We start from the raw sequence: 17938 nt of genomic DNA on the forward strand, positions 1-17938 counted from the left end.
GAGTGATTAAGCATTGGAAGAGGTTGTCCAGAGAGGCTGTGGAAGCTCTCTTTTTGGAGATACTCTGAACTCAAGTGGGCAAGGCCCTAAACAAGGTGCTCTAAGTGGAATGGCTTTGAAAACTTCATGACTTCTGAAGGTTATACCAAATGCACGTGATTCTGTGTATGATTCTGTAGGCGATATCTACTGCTTTTTCCTCAGACCTACCAGACAAACCATTTAGATTGCCGCAATGATTTCTTCTTGAGAGCTCCATCCTGGTTGTTGCTCATTTCTTTCTGATCTTCTGGGTTCTTTCTTGTATTATTTCCTTATTTTCTTCAGGATTTGAAATCTATGTTCTGTATGTATGAAAACCTGGAGAACTACCAACACAGCATGTTAGCTGCTCAGTAATGGGCTAACTCTTTAATGTGATTTAAGATGATTTCTTAACGTTCTTGTTTTCCTTTGTTACTATATCTGATTTTTTGCCTGGCCCCTGACTTTTATCCCCATCTGAAGTGTATTCTTATAGTTTAATGACACAGCCAGGTTAGTACTTTCAATGTGGTTCTTTCTGGTCCTAGACATTACATGAAAAGCTTATGCTTTAAGTTCATAGTTTCCTGTCTTCTTTTTTTTTTTTTTTCCCTACACTGACATAATTTGCAAGGGTGTACTTTGTCCTAGCATCATTTCTGTAAAGAATTTACAGAGTTCTTTATTTCTTGAGTCAAGCTTGTGCAGTTACTAATCTAATAATTTATTGAAGTCCAGTGTTTTATTTTGCTGTTCAATCTGTGGCAGCTTGTATTCAAAATGTTTTTGTTTTGCTGTTCTCAACTTTCCTGCTGGGACTCCTCACACAGGCTTTTTTCAGAGCCTGGTAGTGCCACTGACTTATCCCCATATAGTTCCTTTTTCTGGATCTCCAAATTTCTGAGAGAAACACAAATTATCTGTCACATCTACAGGTACTTCCTGTGGACCTTTCTTGAGCTCTGTCTTTTTGTGGCCATTTGCCTTGCCATATGAGGTTTACCGAGAAGTTCAGACAATCCAGTACTGGGGAGTTCTATAGTAAGGCAGCCCTGTGTTTACCTCTGGTGCTTCCAGACCTGCTGAAGCAAGTCCAAGGGAGGGCCATGAAGATGGTCAGGGGGCTAGAGCACCTGTCCTATGAAGACAGGCTGAGGGAGTTGGGGTTGTTCAGCCTGGAGAAGAGAAGGCTCTGGGGACACCTTAAAGGTGCCAGTGCTTAAAGGGCCCTGCAAGGAAGTTGGAGAGGGACTTTTACAAAGGCCTGTAGTGATAGGATATGGGTAATGGCTTTAAACTGGAAGAGGGTGGATTTAGATTAGATACAAGGAAGAAATTCTTCACTGTAAAGGCAGTGAGGCACTGGAACAGGTTTCCCAGAGAAGCTGTGGATGCCCCATCCCTGGAAGTGTTCAGGGCCAGGCTGGATGGGGCTTTGAGCAACCTGGTCTGGTGGAAGGTGTCCCTGCTTATGACAGGGGGGGTGGACCTAGGTGACCTTTAAGGCTCTTTTCAACCAAACCATTCTATGATTCTGAGATTTAGTGTAGGAAAGCATACACCGTTTTGCACTGGAAATAATGATGTGGGTTATTGCATTTCTAGTTTATAAATCAGATTTGAAAAGAAGATACAGTCATGATTATGGACAGCTCAGCAGAAACATCTGTTCCGTCAATGTCTAAGCAGCAACAGGGAGGCTGCACTAAAGAAAATACCCTTTCATTAAATAAATATTATCAAGTCATCATCTTGAAAATTAAACATGGCCAGTTCACTTCAGAAGCTATGGAAAGAATCCAGAAAAGGGCTCCAAAATTTACATGAGCTATAAAAAACAATCTGAAGAAAAAACTACTGTATTTGTGCTTTTTAATCTACCAGAACCAGATTAAATGTGAAGAACAGCAGATTTAATAACAATCAAGTGCTGTATTTCATACAATAGGCTACTAACCCATGGAAGTCTTTTGCATACTAAAAGTTAGCATTGATTGCTGGCAGAATTTAACTGATATAAATAGAAGATGGTGGATGCATATATATGGTAGTAGCCACAGCTATATCAAATGGACTGAAATATTTATTGAAAATAAGAATCCCTTTTTTCATTCTTAGGACAAGCTAAGTTAAATAGAAATCTTTTATTTGACAGCTTTCCTATTAATTGTCAATTATGTGTTCATTCACAGGTTTTATCTACATGATCTGTTCCTTGCAGTTATCAAGGGTTAGTTCAGCCTCTGCTTTTGTCTGCTATTGTTACCATATGGTACCACTCCCATATTACTGACTGCTGAAAAATACAGTATCTTTGCTTAACATTGAGTTAAGCAGAAACACTATCATCAGAAATGCAGCCATTGTTTAACAGAACTTACAGATTTTTTGTGACAGCTACAGCTGCTTTTTCTTTTCTTACCCAAGCACATCCATACTCATTCTCTATTATAGACTTGCCAACTGTTAGAGCATCCTTACGGTTTGGTCTCATTTATCACAATCTCTTTGAATGGTCATTGTGTAAGTGGAGAAATGACTTTTAGATAGGTAATGGCATACTTGAACAGTCAGCTGTATTCTGTAGGAAATGGAGAAACTTCCTCGGTGATTTTCATACTAGAAATACATGCAAGTTCACTTAAAAGTATTTTTTCAGATGGATAGAAGTTAAGTTTTATAATTGCCAACTATTACTTGACAGGGAGAGCTCTAGCTGTGGAGAACTCCTTGACGTAATTGGTTCCCAGATCATTAGCCAAAGTAATGAACAGGAGAATCATTGTTTTGCATTATTACATAGAATTTAGGCTTATGTAAAGTGCAAGCAGATCTTGTTAGAGTTTCTGAAGAATGTGTCAGTCAGAAATTAAACAGTCCAGAGACTGGCAAGAGCACATAGAGTAGTAAGTTCTGTTCCACTTTTTAGTGCCTTGTTCATTTTGTGATGGTAACATTACTTTTTTTTCAGAAAACATTGGTATGAACAAAACATATGGCCTTAATACTACTCTCTGCAGCTGTTCTGTATTTCCCAATGAGAATTTCTGGCTCTTGGGCTTAATGAGAAGTCTGTTCTACAGGGATGCCACACTTGGCCTCAAGAACAGAAAGTGTCTAACTTGGCTTTAATATGACTCAAGCTATCAACTGCTAGCAAAGGAGATGTTGATGAGTGAGTAAGGCTCCTTCCAGCCATCATGAAGTATAATTGTGGTGGCTTATTCAATGCGTTTGTGTTTGAGAAGAAAGGTTCCAGAAACTTAACAGAGTGTGTCTGCAGTACAAGCAGAGCCAGAAGACAGTGCCATGCTCTGTGCTATGACATCCATTTTAGATATTTTGGAACTAATTGCAATCTAAGGTTTAAATTGCATGCAGACAAAGCTAAGCCATTATGTTAAGAAACTGCAGTGTTTCCGAAGGTCATTCTGTCCAAATGAGGGGTTTCAGATATGAATCATGAGCTGTGGTCAGTTACACTAGATTGCATAGAGTGACTCTGTTGGAAGGGCATTAAGAGGCTAGAGGCCTTGAAGACAGAATGCAAGGACTGCCTTAAGCATCTTTCTTTAAAAAAACAGAGGTTGACAACTGATTGGAAAAGAAACTCACGCAAGAGCACATTTACGGGTTTTTTTAATGATGATGTAATAGGTGGCAATTTGATATACTGTCCTTTAGCTTTGTAAACTGCGAAACATAAATTTATTTTTAAACTACTTTAGCAGCTTTTATGTCTTGACATAGGAAATATGGAGAGAAAGGACAATTTATCTAGTCTTCTCTACACTAAGACAAAATCAACAGTGTCTGGTTTTCTTGACAGATACTGTGTAAAAGGTTTTTTGGCTGTTCAGGGATGGTGAATTCACAGCCTCTCCAAATAAGTCTAGTGCCTTACTGTTTTCACTGTTTAAAAGTTTTCTCCTCAGTGATTAATCCGAATTTCTGTCACTGCAATTTTGACTGCTATTCTTTGTTCACTTTGGTATCGGTGTGGAGAGCCTGGAGATTGCTGTGTTCATTTTGCAACAGCCTTCAAATATGAAGGCGGTAACCCATTCCCCACCTCCCTGTTTCTTTTTGTTGAGAAGCAGCCCTTATCAATGCAGTCTTTGTAGATCTAGGACTTTAAATCTGTGCTCAGCCTCATTTCTCTCCTTTGGTCTTTGTACCAGTTCTAAGTTGCAACAATCAAAATTGAACATACTACTCCAGCTCAAGTGGTAACACCAAGGAGACAAGAACTGATTTCTGTGGTTTCACACAGTACTCTCATTTATAACTTCCAGTGTTGTGCTCACCTTCTTTGCAATTTTATATCAAGGTTAACTTATATTCAGATTGTGATCAGCCTATGTGGTCATGAGCCATAAATACTTTTCTACAGAAGCATTGCATAGCCGCTTAATTTCTTCATTTTGTATTTCTCTAGTTATGTTTTATTACAAGAGTCTGAAACTTTGCATTTGCTCCCATTGTAGTGCCCTAATTATCCCTGTGGTTTCCAAAGTAATTCTCAAATGCATCAAAAGAATTCTGAATTTCAGTTGTAGATTTCAGTGTACTCAGACCCTCTCTGACTAATGGTATTTGAAAATCCCTTCCGATTTTTTATCATGCCCCTGAAATACAGCCTCCCAGTTGGTAATAAACAATAGTTCCCTAAGTAGAGTTCTGAGTAGTTCTGTAGCCACCTAATTACAATTTATATATCCTGGATTTGCTTAAGAAAATGTGACACAGCATTGCTAAAATCAAGATCTAAAACTTGTGCTGTTTCTCTTGTATCACAAGGCCTTTTACGCTGTCAGAAAGAAAATTGACTGACTTGACGTGACCTATTCTTGACAAATCTGTGTTGGCTGTTGTTCAGCTCCTTGTTAGCTTCCAGGCAGTTGTGTGTAGTGTGATGTCTTGTGCTTTAATCATTACACATATTCTCCAAATCTTGAAGACAGGGAGAACAAGCAAGATACTAAAACATGGGCTTCTTGTATCAATTGAGATGCACTGAGCTATGTTGTCTAGTACCCAACTTCTTCAAAAGGTTATAGGTGCTCTGTAGGTTCTGGGTTCTATCTGCCCACAGTGTGTCCATATGACTATCTTAGGACACACTAGGGCATCTCAAAAAAGAATTGGCAGTCTTTGAGTAGGCCATAGGAGTTCTTCTGAAGCTGGCTTAGTCTGAAAGTCCTTAGCTGTGCTTATCCCCTTCTTTATGCACAGGTGATGCATATGTGCTGTATACATATAGCCAGCACATATAATTTTGCAATTATCCTCTTCACTGTTCTGAAATGCATATTTTAAAAGTTCTGAGACAGATTCATAACTGGACATTTAACAGGATAGTCTATCAAGCCCAGATGATTTGAGTGCATTTAAGTAATATTTATTCAGCTCCTTGCTTGTTCAAGATCGTACCCTTTTGCCTTTTGTGGCTGGAATTAATTGTATTAAGCACCTCAATGCAGCAGATTTGTGGTGAAGATGGATGCAAAAAAGGCAGTATGAACATTGGCTCTGTGTCTGTATCCCTCTAATTTTTCCCCTGTTGCACAATGGGCTAACTTTCACCATCATCTTGCTCCTAACGTACTTCCATAATTATTTCTTCTGAAGTTTGATGTGTTCCTTGCCAACGGTGTCTTAAATTTGGTCCATTATACCATGTTCTGCTGTAGTATTCCTGCTTAGTAAGTTGACCTCATTTCCATTCCCTGCATGATGTGAGATCAACAGTGAGGTCCTAACTAAGACAGTATGGTTTCACTGTACAATTCCCATTATTCCTTTGCAGGAGGCTTTGCACTACATGTGGTAAGTATTGTTTATTTAAAGAACTGTGAGGTTTCTTTAACTACTTTTTCACTAGCACAACATTCCTGGGGATTCTCCCAACTAATTCTGCATTTATGGAAGTATGCCTACTTGAAACACATTTTTTTTTAAATTCTGTTGCCATTTCTTCCTTTTCCCAAACAAGCTTTAGTCTTTTACATTACTATCAGCTATATGAATTATCAGATCTCCATTTTGCCAATTAAGTCAGAATGTTGATTGTCAACTAAATCTTCAAAGTCCTCCTACATACCATTTGTATTTCTCACGTTAGTGTTCAGCCATCAAAGACTGAGATAAATGTACCACTGTCATCACATTGGCCCCTTCTTTAACCCCTCCTTTTATAAATAAACTTGTTTTGGCAGCGGTCCACAGAACAGTATTTGATTTGATTTGTCCATACTATTGGGCCATCTATATAAATACAGCTTCCAAATTTTGGAGAAAATAACAAGTCTGTCTCTACAGAACGTTCCTTTCCTCTGTGAGGGCTCTTTTCCATCTTTGCTTACCTATTGCCATATCTCAAAACCTTCTTGGGGCATCACCCTGTAAGTAAAGATGCCAAAGCTGTTCTGCTGATAGCACCTATTAAACCATGACTTCATTACCAATATATGTCTGTTACTACTGATAACTTCTGATCCACTTAATCTCATTTTTGGCTGTGTTCTTACAGTGAAGGTAGATGGGCACCAAAGTTTAATAACTGGTGAAATTGGTAGATTTTGTAGGCATCATACCTGCCAAGACCTTCATGAGGTTCATCAGATAATCTCTGTTGTCCTCATTCCCTTTCATTCCCTCCTTGCAATCCTCTTTGGAGGCGGTACATTTCTTGGACACTGGGAGCACTGGCTTTTCTTAGTCTAATCTTGGGTTTGGTTCCATCCCTTTTTTCAGAACAGGTTCTAATTTTGGGATTACGTTTCTCTGTATATAAGGATCATATGAAGTTTTGGAGGGTTTAGCATGCAGAGACCTTTTTATTCTCTGATGGTGTGTTTGGGTGCATTGTACTGCTATATATGAATTTCAATCTTGCCAAACAGTCGCACATGTAAACTAGTTACTGGTGCCTGAGACTGCTTATTTAAAATTTACCTGTGCCTCTTCTAAACATGCTGTTTCAAGAGGAATAGGAATGTATTGATGTCCATTGCCAGCAGATGTGGGTTTATAGTTTGCTGTGTCAGTGCTCAGGAGCATGTTTGTGACTGCTTATACCTGGAAGATTTTGTATAAATGTATCCACAGAGCTTATATTTAGTTCTGATCTGTGTGATAAAGGATGTCTTTTTTAAGTTTCCAGTAGTTAATGACAAGGTAGGTGGCCTTCGGGAATGTATTGCCTCCTTATGTTGTGTTTTACAAGCATTAACAGGAATTAATTTGGTCAGTGCTTTTGTTACTGTGCTTTCCTATTGTTGCAACGTTGCTACCTCTTTGTAGCCTTTCCGTATTCAGTTTCTGAGCTGTTTGACTCAGAGAAGGATGATTCCCCTCCAAATGAAGACATCTAAATGTGTATGTCTGCAAGTGTGCCAAGTGTCTACACTCCATTACGAACAACACACATTGAGTCAGTGCATGAACAAAGAGCCTGAAGAGCTATTTGTCTCACTGGGAAGTAGATGCTGACTTGTTGGTCATCAGCTACACCTGCATTGACTGTAACTGGAGACTGGAAATCTGGGCCACATCCAGACATTTACCCAGCATTCCAGGAATGCCACCACCCTTCATTACTTTTTAAGTTACATTTGTGTAGATAGAGCTGTAGGGTCTAAACTTGTATGCCTTTGGCACTAACACTATAGAAATCATCAATAGCAAATATTAATCTTTGTAATCAAATGATAGTTTGTAAAGTATGAGTTTAGATACTGTTTTTAATATGATTGCAAGCAGTCACCCCTTATATTCACCTTTTCAAAGAATCCCAAAAGCACTTTAAGTAGTGGCCTGAAACCACTGATCACAGGTGGCAAGCATCTAGTTTTGGTGGTGTACACAGATACTTGGTAGTATCACTTGGGGACTTACTGTGAACTGGTGTAGTGATTTAACCCTGGTGGCAACTAAGCCCCACATAGCTGCTCGCTCACTCGTTCCCAGTGGGACAGGGGAGAAACCAGAAGAGTAGAAGTGAGAAAACGTCATGAGAAAATATTGTGAGATAACAGTTTAACAGATAAAGCAAAAGCTGTGCACACAAGCAAAGCAAAACAAGGAACTCATTTGCTACTTCCAGTCAGCAGACAGGTGTTCAGCTGTCCCCGGGAAAGCAGGGCTCTGTCACATGTAATGGTATATGGGAAGACAAACGCCATCACTCTGAACATCCCTCCTTCTTCCCCCAGCTTTTTATTGCTGAGCATGGCGTCATATGGTCTGGAATATCTTTTTGGTTGGTTGGAATACAGCTAGAACAGCTGTGTCCCTTCCCAGCTTCTTGTGCACGCCCAGCCTGCTGGCTGGTGTGGCAGTGAAAGAATGGGAAAAGGCATTGATTCTGTGAAAGCACTGCTCAGCAGCGATGAAGACGTCCCTGTATTATCAACACAGTTTTCAGCACAAATCCAAAATAAGCTCTCTACTAGCTACTATGAAGAAAATTAACTGTATCCCAGCCAAAACCAGCACAAATGGGCCAAACTTTTGCACTTTCTGTCTTGCATTCCACATACTGCTTCACAAGCCTTGAAAAAGTCTCAGGCCTAATGTCAATGTTTTCTATTAAGCTAGTTGATAGCTATAGCTATTGCTTACATCTGTATTCGGGTGGCTAAAGTCATTTGAGTAGGTAGCCTATTTTGGAAAGCAGGGCCTTTAAAAGAGAAGGCAGTTCACTGCTGTTACAACATGAACCATCAAGCTTGGTGTTAAGCACCATGAAATCTGTTTTTTGCTGACAAAGATGCTGTGGCATGAAGGAATAGTTAGTGCATCAGACAGCATCATCACCAGTAGGAAGTGGTGGAAATTTAGAAGATCAGCACACTTGACTTTGGACACAGTTGGCCTACCCAATATAACAGATGTGTAAGAAACCCACAAAAATTAGTCCCCGAAGTGTGTGTTCCACAGTACCCAGTTTACAGTAGTCTGCATTCAGAGCAGAGCAATTGGTAGAAGCTCCTGCATGTTGAGACACGCATCAGGTTGTTGCAATCTCTTCTGAAGTTTACTATTACTTCTTACTAGATTTGACAGCAATTTTTAATCCTTTGGGCATTTTGTGGAGCAAGAGAGCATCTGGTACGCTACAAGCATATCCATTGATGTTCTTTTTGGATTTGGGTTGCAAGGGGGTGTTTCATGCTGACTAGCTTAGGAAGCAAATGTAGAGGCCCTAATTAGGAATCTGATCTTTGCGCTTCCTTCAGTGTTCATGGAAGCAGAATATGTCTTCCAGAATGATGATGCAGAGTACCTAAATTAAGTGTTTATTTCTGTGTACATGGCATCAAACAGTTCTGTTTCTTGGAGAAAGTTTCCCTTAGTAGCAGAGATTCTGGGAGGAAAATACAGATAGTGGTCTTCCGTGTCTCCTGTGAAATTTTGCTCAGTGATTGTCAAGAGTAAAATGAGCCTAGCCCAGGTTGTCTAGCCAGCTCTCCAAAGTATTTGCCTTCAGAAAGTCGGTCACTGCATCTTTAGATGTGTGATTTAGACTTGTACTGGACATTCATCACAGGTCAGTTTGATGCTGGTGCCCAGTACTGGAGAATCATATTTGTTCCATGTTACAAAATGGCAGTGGTGTCTCTCCACATACATAAATAGAAAGTATTTTTCCTGTGATATATAATGGTATAAATGCACCTAAATTTTTAATTTTTCATATTTTGGAGGCTTTAATGCAAAAGTATCAAAATGTATTTTCTCATACTTTCCATCCTTTGCACTTAATTCCTTTTACATACCTTTGGGAAAGTGTGAATTACAGGACTGTTCTTCCCCCAAGATAAAATATAAAAGCACAGAAAAGGGTTAGCAGCAGTTTGTAGAAAGGATGTAATTTCTTGAGTGGTACTGAACACTTAATTTGAATGAATCTTCAATTCTCTCACTTTTTGTTTAGTTTTGTATTATGGTCAAATGGCATGATGTTCACACATAAGCTTTCATATAAGAAATATGTTATACTACACAGGAACTCTATATAGCATAGGAGAATTCTGAATAATTTGAGAGAGAGAAACAGATTTGCTAATTGCTTGTCTTTGAACATTCTAGCCAAGGTCAGGTAACCTACCAGTAACACCTATGCAGTACTTGCTGTATCCCTACTAAACCACCAGTGTGAATCTTCAGGTTAAGCTACAAAAATAATCCCTGCCTTATTGTCAAAAGAGAATTTTCAGTGGAACTTGGAGGAAAATAATCGAAGTAGTTCATTGAAAGATTACTCGGTTCCTTTTGATAAGTGTTTGACATTTGCTTTGAAATGCAAACAGATGTTGGGATTTAGTAGATATGTTCTGGGGTTGGGCTTACTTTCAATAAAAAAAGGAACTTTTAAAAGCCATTGTGAATTCTGCACAGAAGCATTAATTAGAAAACACAATTCTGCCATTGTGCTTAATCATAAAAACAGAAATTTAAAGCTCAACAGAATAAAACATAAACCTTCCAAGAAATATTTGTTGTTCCAGCTCATTAACACACTGTGTCTGTTGGACAGCATTTTTTAAATACCATAAAAATTAACAGTGTATTTAGGAACTGCATTATTGGCATGTTTCTTCAAATTCTAATTCAGACCTAGTGGTTAATTGTGCTGTCTCTATCATCAGAGCATAAAGAAGTAAATACGCCCTTTGGCTTCAGAATTTTCAATTTCCACTTCAACTTTTTGACTTAGGTGAAAATGTGTTCTCTGGGTGAGATAAAAAAGATTTCAGTAGAGATTGTTAGCTAATATTGTGAATATGAAGACCTCTTAGTCCTTCCAAGTTTAACAGAAGACAAAAAAAAAATGTCAGTCTGATTTCGCATGTCTAGGTTATTGAGAAAAGGATTATAACATCTTTGGTAGTGTTGTTGTTTCTGATAGACTCTTTCAAAACAACTAGATGTAAAATTGTGCATTTTTTGTCTGTTCTACCTTGTTCAAACTTTGTTCCCTGTATAAAATCTTTAAATTAATAAAAAATAGCTGAACGATTGAACTTGTTAATTTGATTTCATAGAGTCATAGAATCATTTAGGTTGGAAAAGACCTTTGAGATCGTCAAGTCCAACTGTTTGGGTTGCTTTCCTCATTTGGTATTGGATCTGGTTTCTTCTGCTTAGTACATTTTTCTTCTTGTAACATCTTGGAAACTTCCATCTCATTCACTTTAGCTCTTTGGCCATTATGAGTTTCTTTGGCTTTTTTCCCTCATCCTTTTCTCTTTGAGCTCTAACTGGCTGAATAAATTCTTCCTGTTCCATTTCCAGCACAGGTTTTCTTTGATCTCAAATCTTTGAGCAAGTTTGGTGAAGTCACTGTGGCTGACCAACACTTTATTTCCTGCATTTTTTTCCATTGGTATCTCTTACCCTAAATTATGTGTATCAAGTCTAGATGATGATGACTTTTTTCATCCATGCCTCCGTAGTGTTTTAGCCTGAGATTGTTCTTATCATGTTAAAATAGATCACTGTAAGCTTCTCCTCTAATTAATTAGGGTGTTCCCACCTTCTGTAACATTGTATACTCTTCTGTCTAGATGTCAGCGGTTCCAGCTACTTAAATCTTCCATGAGTTGTGTGGTCCCATGAACACAGGTCACAGGGAAGGTCCTCCTCTGCCAGTTCATCAAAGGCAATGACTATCATGAAGTCAGCAGTGACTTCTTGAGTTTGTTCTTCTTAGTTTTCTTAACCTAAGCATCTTCAACATCGTACTTTCGATCTTGTGTACGTGGTTCCCTAATACTTGTAAGCTGTTACAGTTAATATCTAAAGTGGTCAGTACCCGCTGTAATTTTCTCATTCTCCCTTTCTGCTGTTCCTGGGGTCTTTTTCTCCTCCTTTTTCTTCCACAGGTACTTACTACTTGGCATTTTTTCTGGTCCACAAGAACTAATGAACTTTACCCATGACCTTGCTAACATTTGCTTTCTCTTCTGAAGTTCCAGCCTGTGTGTTTGCTCTCAGGTGGACTAATTAACATCTGAATTTAGTTGAACCTCTTTCTAGTATTTAGCTTGGGGGTTGCAGTTTCTTTTTGACACCTTATAAGAAATTATGCACCCAAAAACTTGGCACTTTTTTCCCCCAAGTACTTTAGTCAATAAAATAAAAGATGCAGTAACTCTTCCTACAAAGCTTGCTTTTCTCATGTCCTTAGAACAACAGGGTTACAATGAAGCTAATACAGTTCTCCTTGTATTTGCATGGTAACGTAAACTGGCGATCTTCATGATGCTCTTGATTTATGCAGCCTAGTGAAATAGCTCAATCATACTTGGCTACAGTTTCGTATTATGTTTAGTGCAATCAAAGTGGAGTGCTGCTGAAATGTGGCATTCTCTTTCTGCCTCTTGTGATGTATTTCAACTTTGCACGAGATCCGATGGTCGTATTACCTTGGGATAAGTTGGATCATCTTGCTGATGTGACAGAAAATTCTTGTCCGCAAATTATTACTTTCCTATGAGATTTGTTGATCTGCCTAGTGATACAGCTAGACTGTTTTCCATCAGCTAAGCAATGGAGTTTCAGGAGGACCATGTCTTTCAGAGACAGCTTACAGTTAAGTGAGGTTAAATACGAAAATAACAATTTCATGTCTGTATTACTCTTTCCTGCAAAGCACTGTGTGAGGCTTAGGGATCAAATCCTGAATATACTAATGTTTGGAGTAAAACCTATGTTGACGTGAGTGGCTGTTACTACTTCATCTCCTTTTATGTTGAAACTGAAAGCAGCTTCAGCACCTTTCTTTGAGGAACAAAGACTTGTTTATTTAGCAACTTGTGATTCTTTTCTCTGTAACTTCTCATCTTACCTTTTTAGGAAATTGTGTAAATGTTGTTTTTGACCATGCACTGGTTTCTTTGTTCAGGTGCAAGAAGCACTGGTATCTAAAAATTTCACTTTAATTCTGGAATTTTATTGTTTCTGGAAAAGTTCATTTGTGCAGAAGGAAGATCATGTGTCACACCAGTTTGTTTTATACAATAAGTACATGTTCTTTATGGCCTTTGTGTTGTCTCACCGGTTTTATTTTCTTGCTGCTTCTGCTGCATGTTTCACTGTTTCTTTCTAGTTTTTCTCCAGTTTCAGCATTAGTCATAGCTAGCCTAATTGTAATTAACGTGCGTGTGTTCCACAACGCACATCATAAGAAGCATGGAAGCATTATATATACACCCTACTTAAACGCAAATCCTATGACTTGTTGGCAAAGCAATGCCATATAGCAGGAAGCAGTACCGTAGGCTCGCGTCCTGCTGAGGCACCCTGGTACCATACACATACTACTTTCTTGCTGTAATCAAGTGCCTGTAGCATTGCCTGTTTTTCAGAGTCCATGCTTATCACTCTATTCTCTTTTTACTACTTCACATCTTTCTGGTGTAATCCTATGAAATTATTGTGGGACAGGATGCCAGCTAGGCAATGAGTAAATTAGCAAAGACTGTTCTGAAAAGTAGGACCACTATTATCAGTGAAATACAGAGCTTAGCGAGGGACATACAGCTGAATATCATTTAAAGTTTCTGACATGTCTCCTTTCTGGCTCCAGTTTGAAACAAGCACCGAGAATTAAGGGGTGTTATGTCACTAAAATGTGTGTATAACATGCTAGAAAATGTGCTGGTTTTTACTGGTAGATCACAAATGGTGTTATCAAACATTTATCTCTTAGTTACCTTAAAGGATGTTAAATAGTGAGAGTGTTCTAGCAACATTAGCTGTTCTGCTGTTTCCCATCTTTCTCTGTTTGCTAGTTTGTTTTTATTGTCTGTTTATTAATTATGCTAGAGTGATACCCACTGCTAATTTGGTTTATAGAATTACTTTTTTCAGTTATTAGAATTCCTTCAGTAGTCAGACATAGCTTCACAACCTGGAAATAAGTGTTAAGCTTTATGGTAAAAGAAAGCTCAGTAGTTGGATTACTTTTAAAAGTTATTGTAGATAATACTGTTGTTAAGACTTTTAATGGTGTTTTATTATTGAATGTTTGACAAATCTTGAAAGAAAAAAAAAATTTATGTTCTTCCGCAGTTTTCACTGTTGGTGCCTGTAAAATTATGTGTATAGCTGTTCTTAGTTTTAGTGCTGAATTTACACCAGTTATTTTGTTAAGGTTACTTGTCATCCACTCTTCTGCCAGTACAGCCTATTAGCTAACATGAGTGTTAGGTTTATTTAGAAACAGCAAAGTTACTGTCTTCATTACATTTAATTAATTTGTTTTGTACTGTATTTCAGGCAGATGCACAAGTATAATGATGATCCTGATTTTTGATTGTGTACAATAGCTCTAGACATACGCTCGAGATAGAGGGCTGTGATTAAAACACATCAATCAGTTGTAAACTGAGTTATCATCAGTAATACTGGTAACTGAAGAGAGCATGCTGATGCCCACTTGCATTTGCAGTAATGACTATAATGAAAATACTGTTTTAGTAGTAGTAGGTCATTTTCTTACTCCCACTCCCTATCCCTCCCCATTTCCCTTAATTGGAACTCTGGCTTTATGTAATTTCTGACACTATCTTCTGCTACCATCGGCTTATTTTCTAGATGGGAAGTGATGGAGTTTTGCGCCTCAGTAGTTCTGCTCTAAATAATGAATTCTTTGCATACGCAGCACAAGGGTGGAAACAGCGATTGGCAGAAGGTAACTCTCTACTTGTTCTCAGATTTACCAAAGGTTAATTGTTTTTATGAAGAATGTCTCTTTTTCTACATTTGAGAAATACTTATAGAAAGAATAAAAAGCGGTATTAGACCAGTAATTCAGCAAAAGAAAAATTGGTGATTCCATTTTGAATTTAGTGTACATTTTTACAGCTTGCTTGTGGCACCTTATTTGAACAGTTTAAAAAAAAGAATCCAAGCATTTTCATCACTGCCAGCCTTGGAAACCTAGATGCACACAACTAAATCCCACTAATGTACTTTTAAAATACTTATGTTACATGGTAAATTAAATCTTTCTGTCACATTCACTTTTGCTTTTCATTATTTTCTTTTGGAAATGTTGGATGACCGTCACAGAAATCACCGCATGTCATCTTTTTATCTGTGATTTATAATTACCCATATTAAGCTAATCCTTGACAACTTTTATTCAATATATTAGTATTTGTTTTTTAGGAGAATTTACACCAGAAATGCAGTTGCGCATCAGACAAGAGATTGAAAAGGAAAAGAAAACAGAACCTTGGAAAGAAAAATTCTTTGAAAGGTTTTATGGTGAAAAGTAAGTATTGAAGCAAATAAAAGTGGTTTTTTATTTTCTTTTAGGAGGAAATAAAAATATAATTCTCTGCTTCACATAGCACGATCATATGCTGTAAAACTTAATAAAGGAGTTATCAAAGGCAGTCATTCCCCAGTTTAAGAAGTTGTGGGTTGAATTATAGTGGTGTGTCTGCACTTGCATTACAATTACATTTTTAAAGGTTCATAACTCATCCATAAAAATTCATTCAAAGGAGAGCTTAAGACACAAGGCCTAAGCATGCGAGTATTTTCTAATTAGCTTTTAAAAGATGGCATTAGGGCAATTCCTCCCTCCTGCAAAATATAAATACAGCTTCTACAGACTAGAAGACCTGTAAAGATATTTTTGTAGTATGTTTTTATTTTATTTTTTCTAAGCTAGTTAGAAAGTTTCTAAAATCAAATGGCATTTTTTATTGTTTGACTGAGATGGCCATTTGTTGGAGCAGAATATAGGACATAGAACAAGTATTGGCTAGAGACAAATGAATGTGACAATGACTAGTCTAATTTTAGAAGTGAGCTGCAAAGAATAAATAAGTACCCTTAACCGACTAAAATTAATTCACTCCAGGTACACACTCCAGGTGCACAACTGGGGTGAGTCAGCACAATTTCATTGATGATGGTACAGAACTGGTATTCTGCAGCAGCTGAAGGTTCAGTTCTTATATTCAGGGTTTTTTTAAATCAAAATTTAAGGAGATTCACATCTCTTTAACATCCAAGAGTCGTCCTTTTAAAAATGGCTTTAAACAGCCATTAAACATCAATAGTTAGAATTACATCTCTGTTTTTAAAACTAATAAGTATTAAAAGTGTTAATTATTATACATTTATTTTTTAAAAGTTTCTGATCCATTTTTTTTATTTCCAGGTATGTTTTAATGGAATTTACACATAATATTCGGCAGAAAAAAATGTGCCATGGGAATCATCATCACATGAGATGTCTTAGTTTTGGTTTTAGATGTTTTTTACTTAGGAAATCCAGGGCACAGGGAACCCTTCATCTAAGTGATTAAAGATTAAGGCATTAACTGAGTTGTTTCTGCAGTAACAGTGCCGCTTCTCACAATCCACTGCCTTGGACCACTGGGAAATGTAGTGAAAACAAGGCAGCAAATGGCAAATGGACAGATACATTTTAATATGTTTTACACATTCTTGCTAGGTGCTTTCTCCCAGTGTGAATGCTATTTCTACACCACTTTATCCTTACATATAAGGGAAATTCTAGGTTCTTAATATGTCAGACTTTCTTATTGTCAAGTGCTTAATTTCTTAGCAGCTTTGAGACCTCAGTGTAGTCCAGGTATTGATCCCTTTATTATCAAAAAATATTAATTAGGTTTTAAAATTAGGAACATAATGGGTTTTCATTATGCATGTCAAGAGATGAGTTGGTTACCAACATGAAGGGCTATGTAAGATATCGGCATAGGGCTTTCCACAAGAAGTAGTTTAGTACCAGCAAAACATGAGCACCTCACTCCAGCTGAAGTCTGTTCTTCAGTCACAAATGACTGTCACATGCACCGAGAGTGATACTCATAGTTTTACAGAGCCAGCAGTCCTGCCGTGCTAGGTGAATGCTGGACACTATAATAGTTGGCAGATAATTACTCAGTCTGCAGTGATACATGTCATTTGGGTTGATAGGTTCCTGACATCAACATTGTTATGCCAAGTGTCATATTGCACATACTTTCCATTTTGACTACGGTATTGAATCTGCCCCCCTTGCCCTTTCCCCAGCTCTTGCATTGTTTCACTTGCATTCTTCTTGTGTAGGCAGATTCTGCTTCTTTGCTGCTTGGCCAGATCTAAGTACTTTTTCTCATTATTTACTGACTGGATGGTAGCTTTTGCTATAGTTTCTACCCAGTGTAAGTTCTCACCTTTTTTCACTTTGGTTTTTAAACTTCTTTTGATTATGATTGGGCTTTGTCTCTTTTCAGCTATGTTGGTTCAACTGAAGGAGTAGATTTTGAAGGCTTCCTGAGCTATTTCTCACATTTACTGTCTGTAAAATGAATCTCTCTTGCAGTCTGACTTGCTCACTTTACTGTAAATGTGGTATTTTTGCTCTGAGTTCAGTTACTTTGATCTTTTGATATTCCATAAATAAATTTAGGTTTCACCTTATACTTAAAGAAGGACCATTAATAGATGCAGAATCTTTGTAAACATCTTTACACACTCCCCAGTTCATGGCATTCAGAGGCCTTAAGAGTGCTTCTTCCATGTTGGCTCTACACATTGTGTTTCTTACATTTGCTCTTATCTGCACCCAGGCTGTTTATCATGGGACTGTCCGTTGTAGTTTACTTCCATCCATTTATGTTTTCTTTCCACTTCCTCATGGTTGTTCATTTTTCCTCTTTCTGACTTACTTTAAAAAACAAAAACTTCATTCTGCAATCATTTTTCTTAAGATCAACTGATTTGTTTTGCCAGAAATCCACATTCTTCTGGCTTGTTGACCCAGGATTGCAAGGACTCTATTATGTCGATATTGTCATTTCTTTTTCCACTGAGAGTTACCTGTCAGAGTAGTACTGCCAGCTCACTAAATCAAAGGCTTAATTTTGGGTAGACC

At 37.8% G+C, this 17938-nt stretch overlaps 1 protein-coding gene across 3 annotated transcripts in view; it reads left to right on the forward strand.

Moving 5' to 3' along the window:
* Window positions 1-17938, forward strand: part of ASXL3 (ASXL transcriptional regulator 3) — a 133092-nt gene that overhangs the window by 99366 nt on the left and 15788 nt on the right. For all 3 annotated transcript variants that reach the window (XM_040587655.1, XM_040587654.1, XM_040587656.1), the window contains 2 exons: window positions 14632-14728; window positions 15208-15313. In XM_040587655.1, coding sequence (XP_040443589.1) covers window positions 14632-14728; window positions 15208-15313 — 203 coding nt within the window. The remainder of the gene's footprint in view (window positions 1-14631; window positions 14729-15207; window positions 15314-17938) is intronic.

This window comes from Falco naumanni, chromosome 3 (assembly GCF_017639655.2).
Source record: "Falco naumanni isolate bFalNau1 chromosome 3, bFalNau1.pat, whole genome shotgun sequence".
In the NCBI taxonomy this organism is placed as follows: Eukaryota; Metazoa; Chordata; class Aves; order Falconiformes; family Falconidae; genus Falco; species Falco naumanni.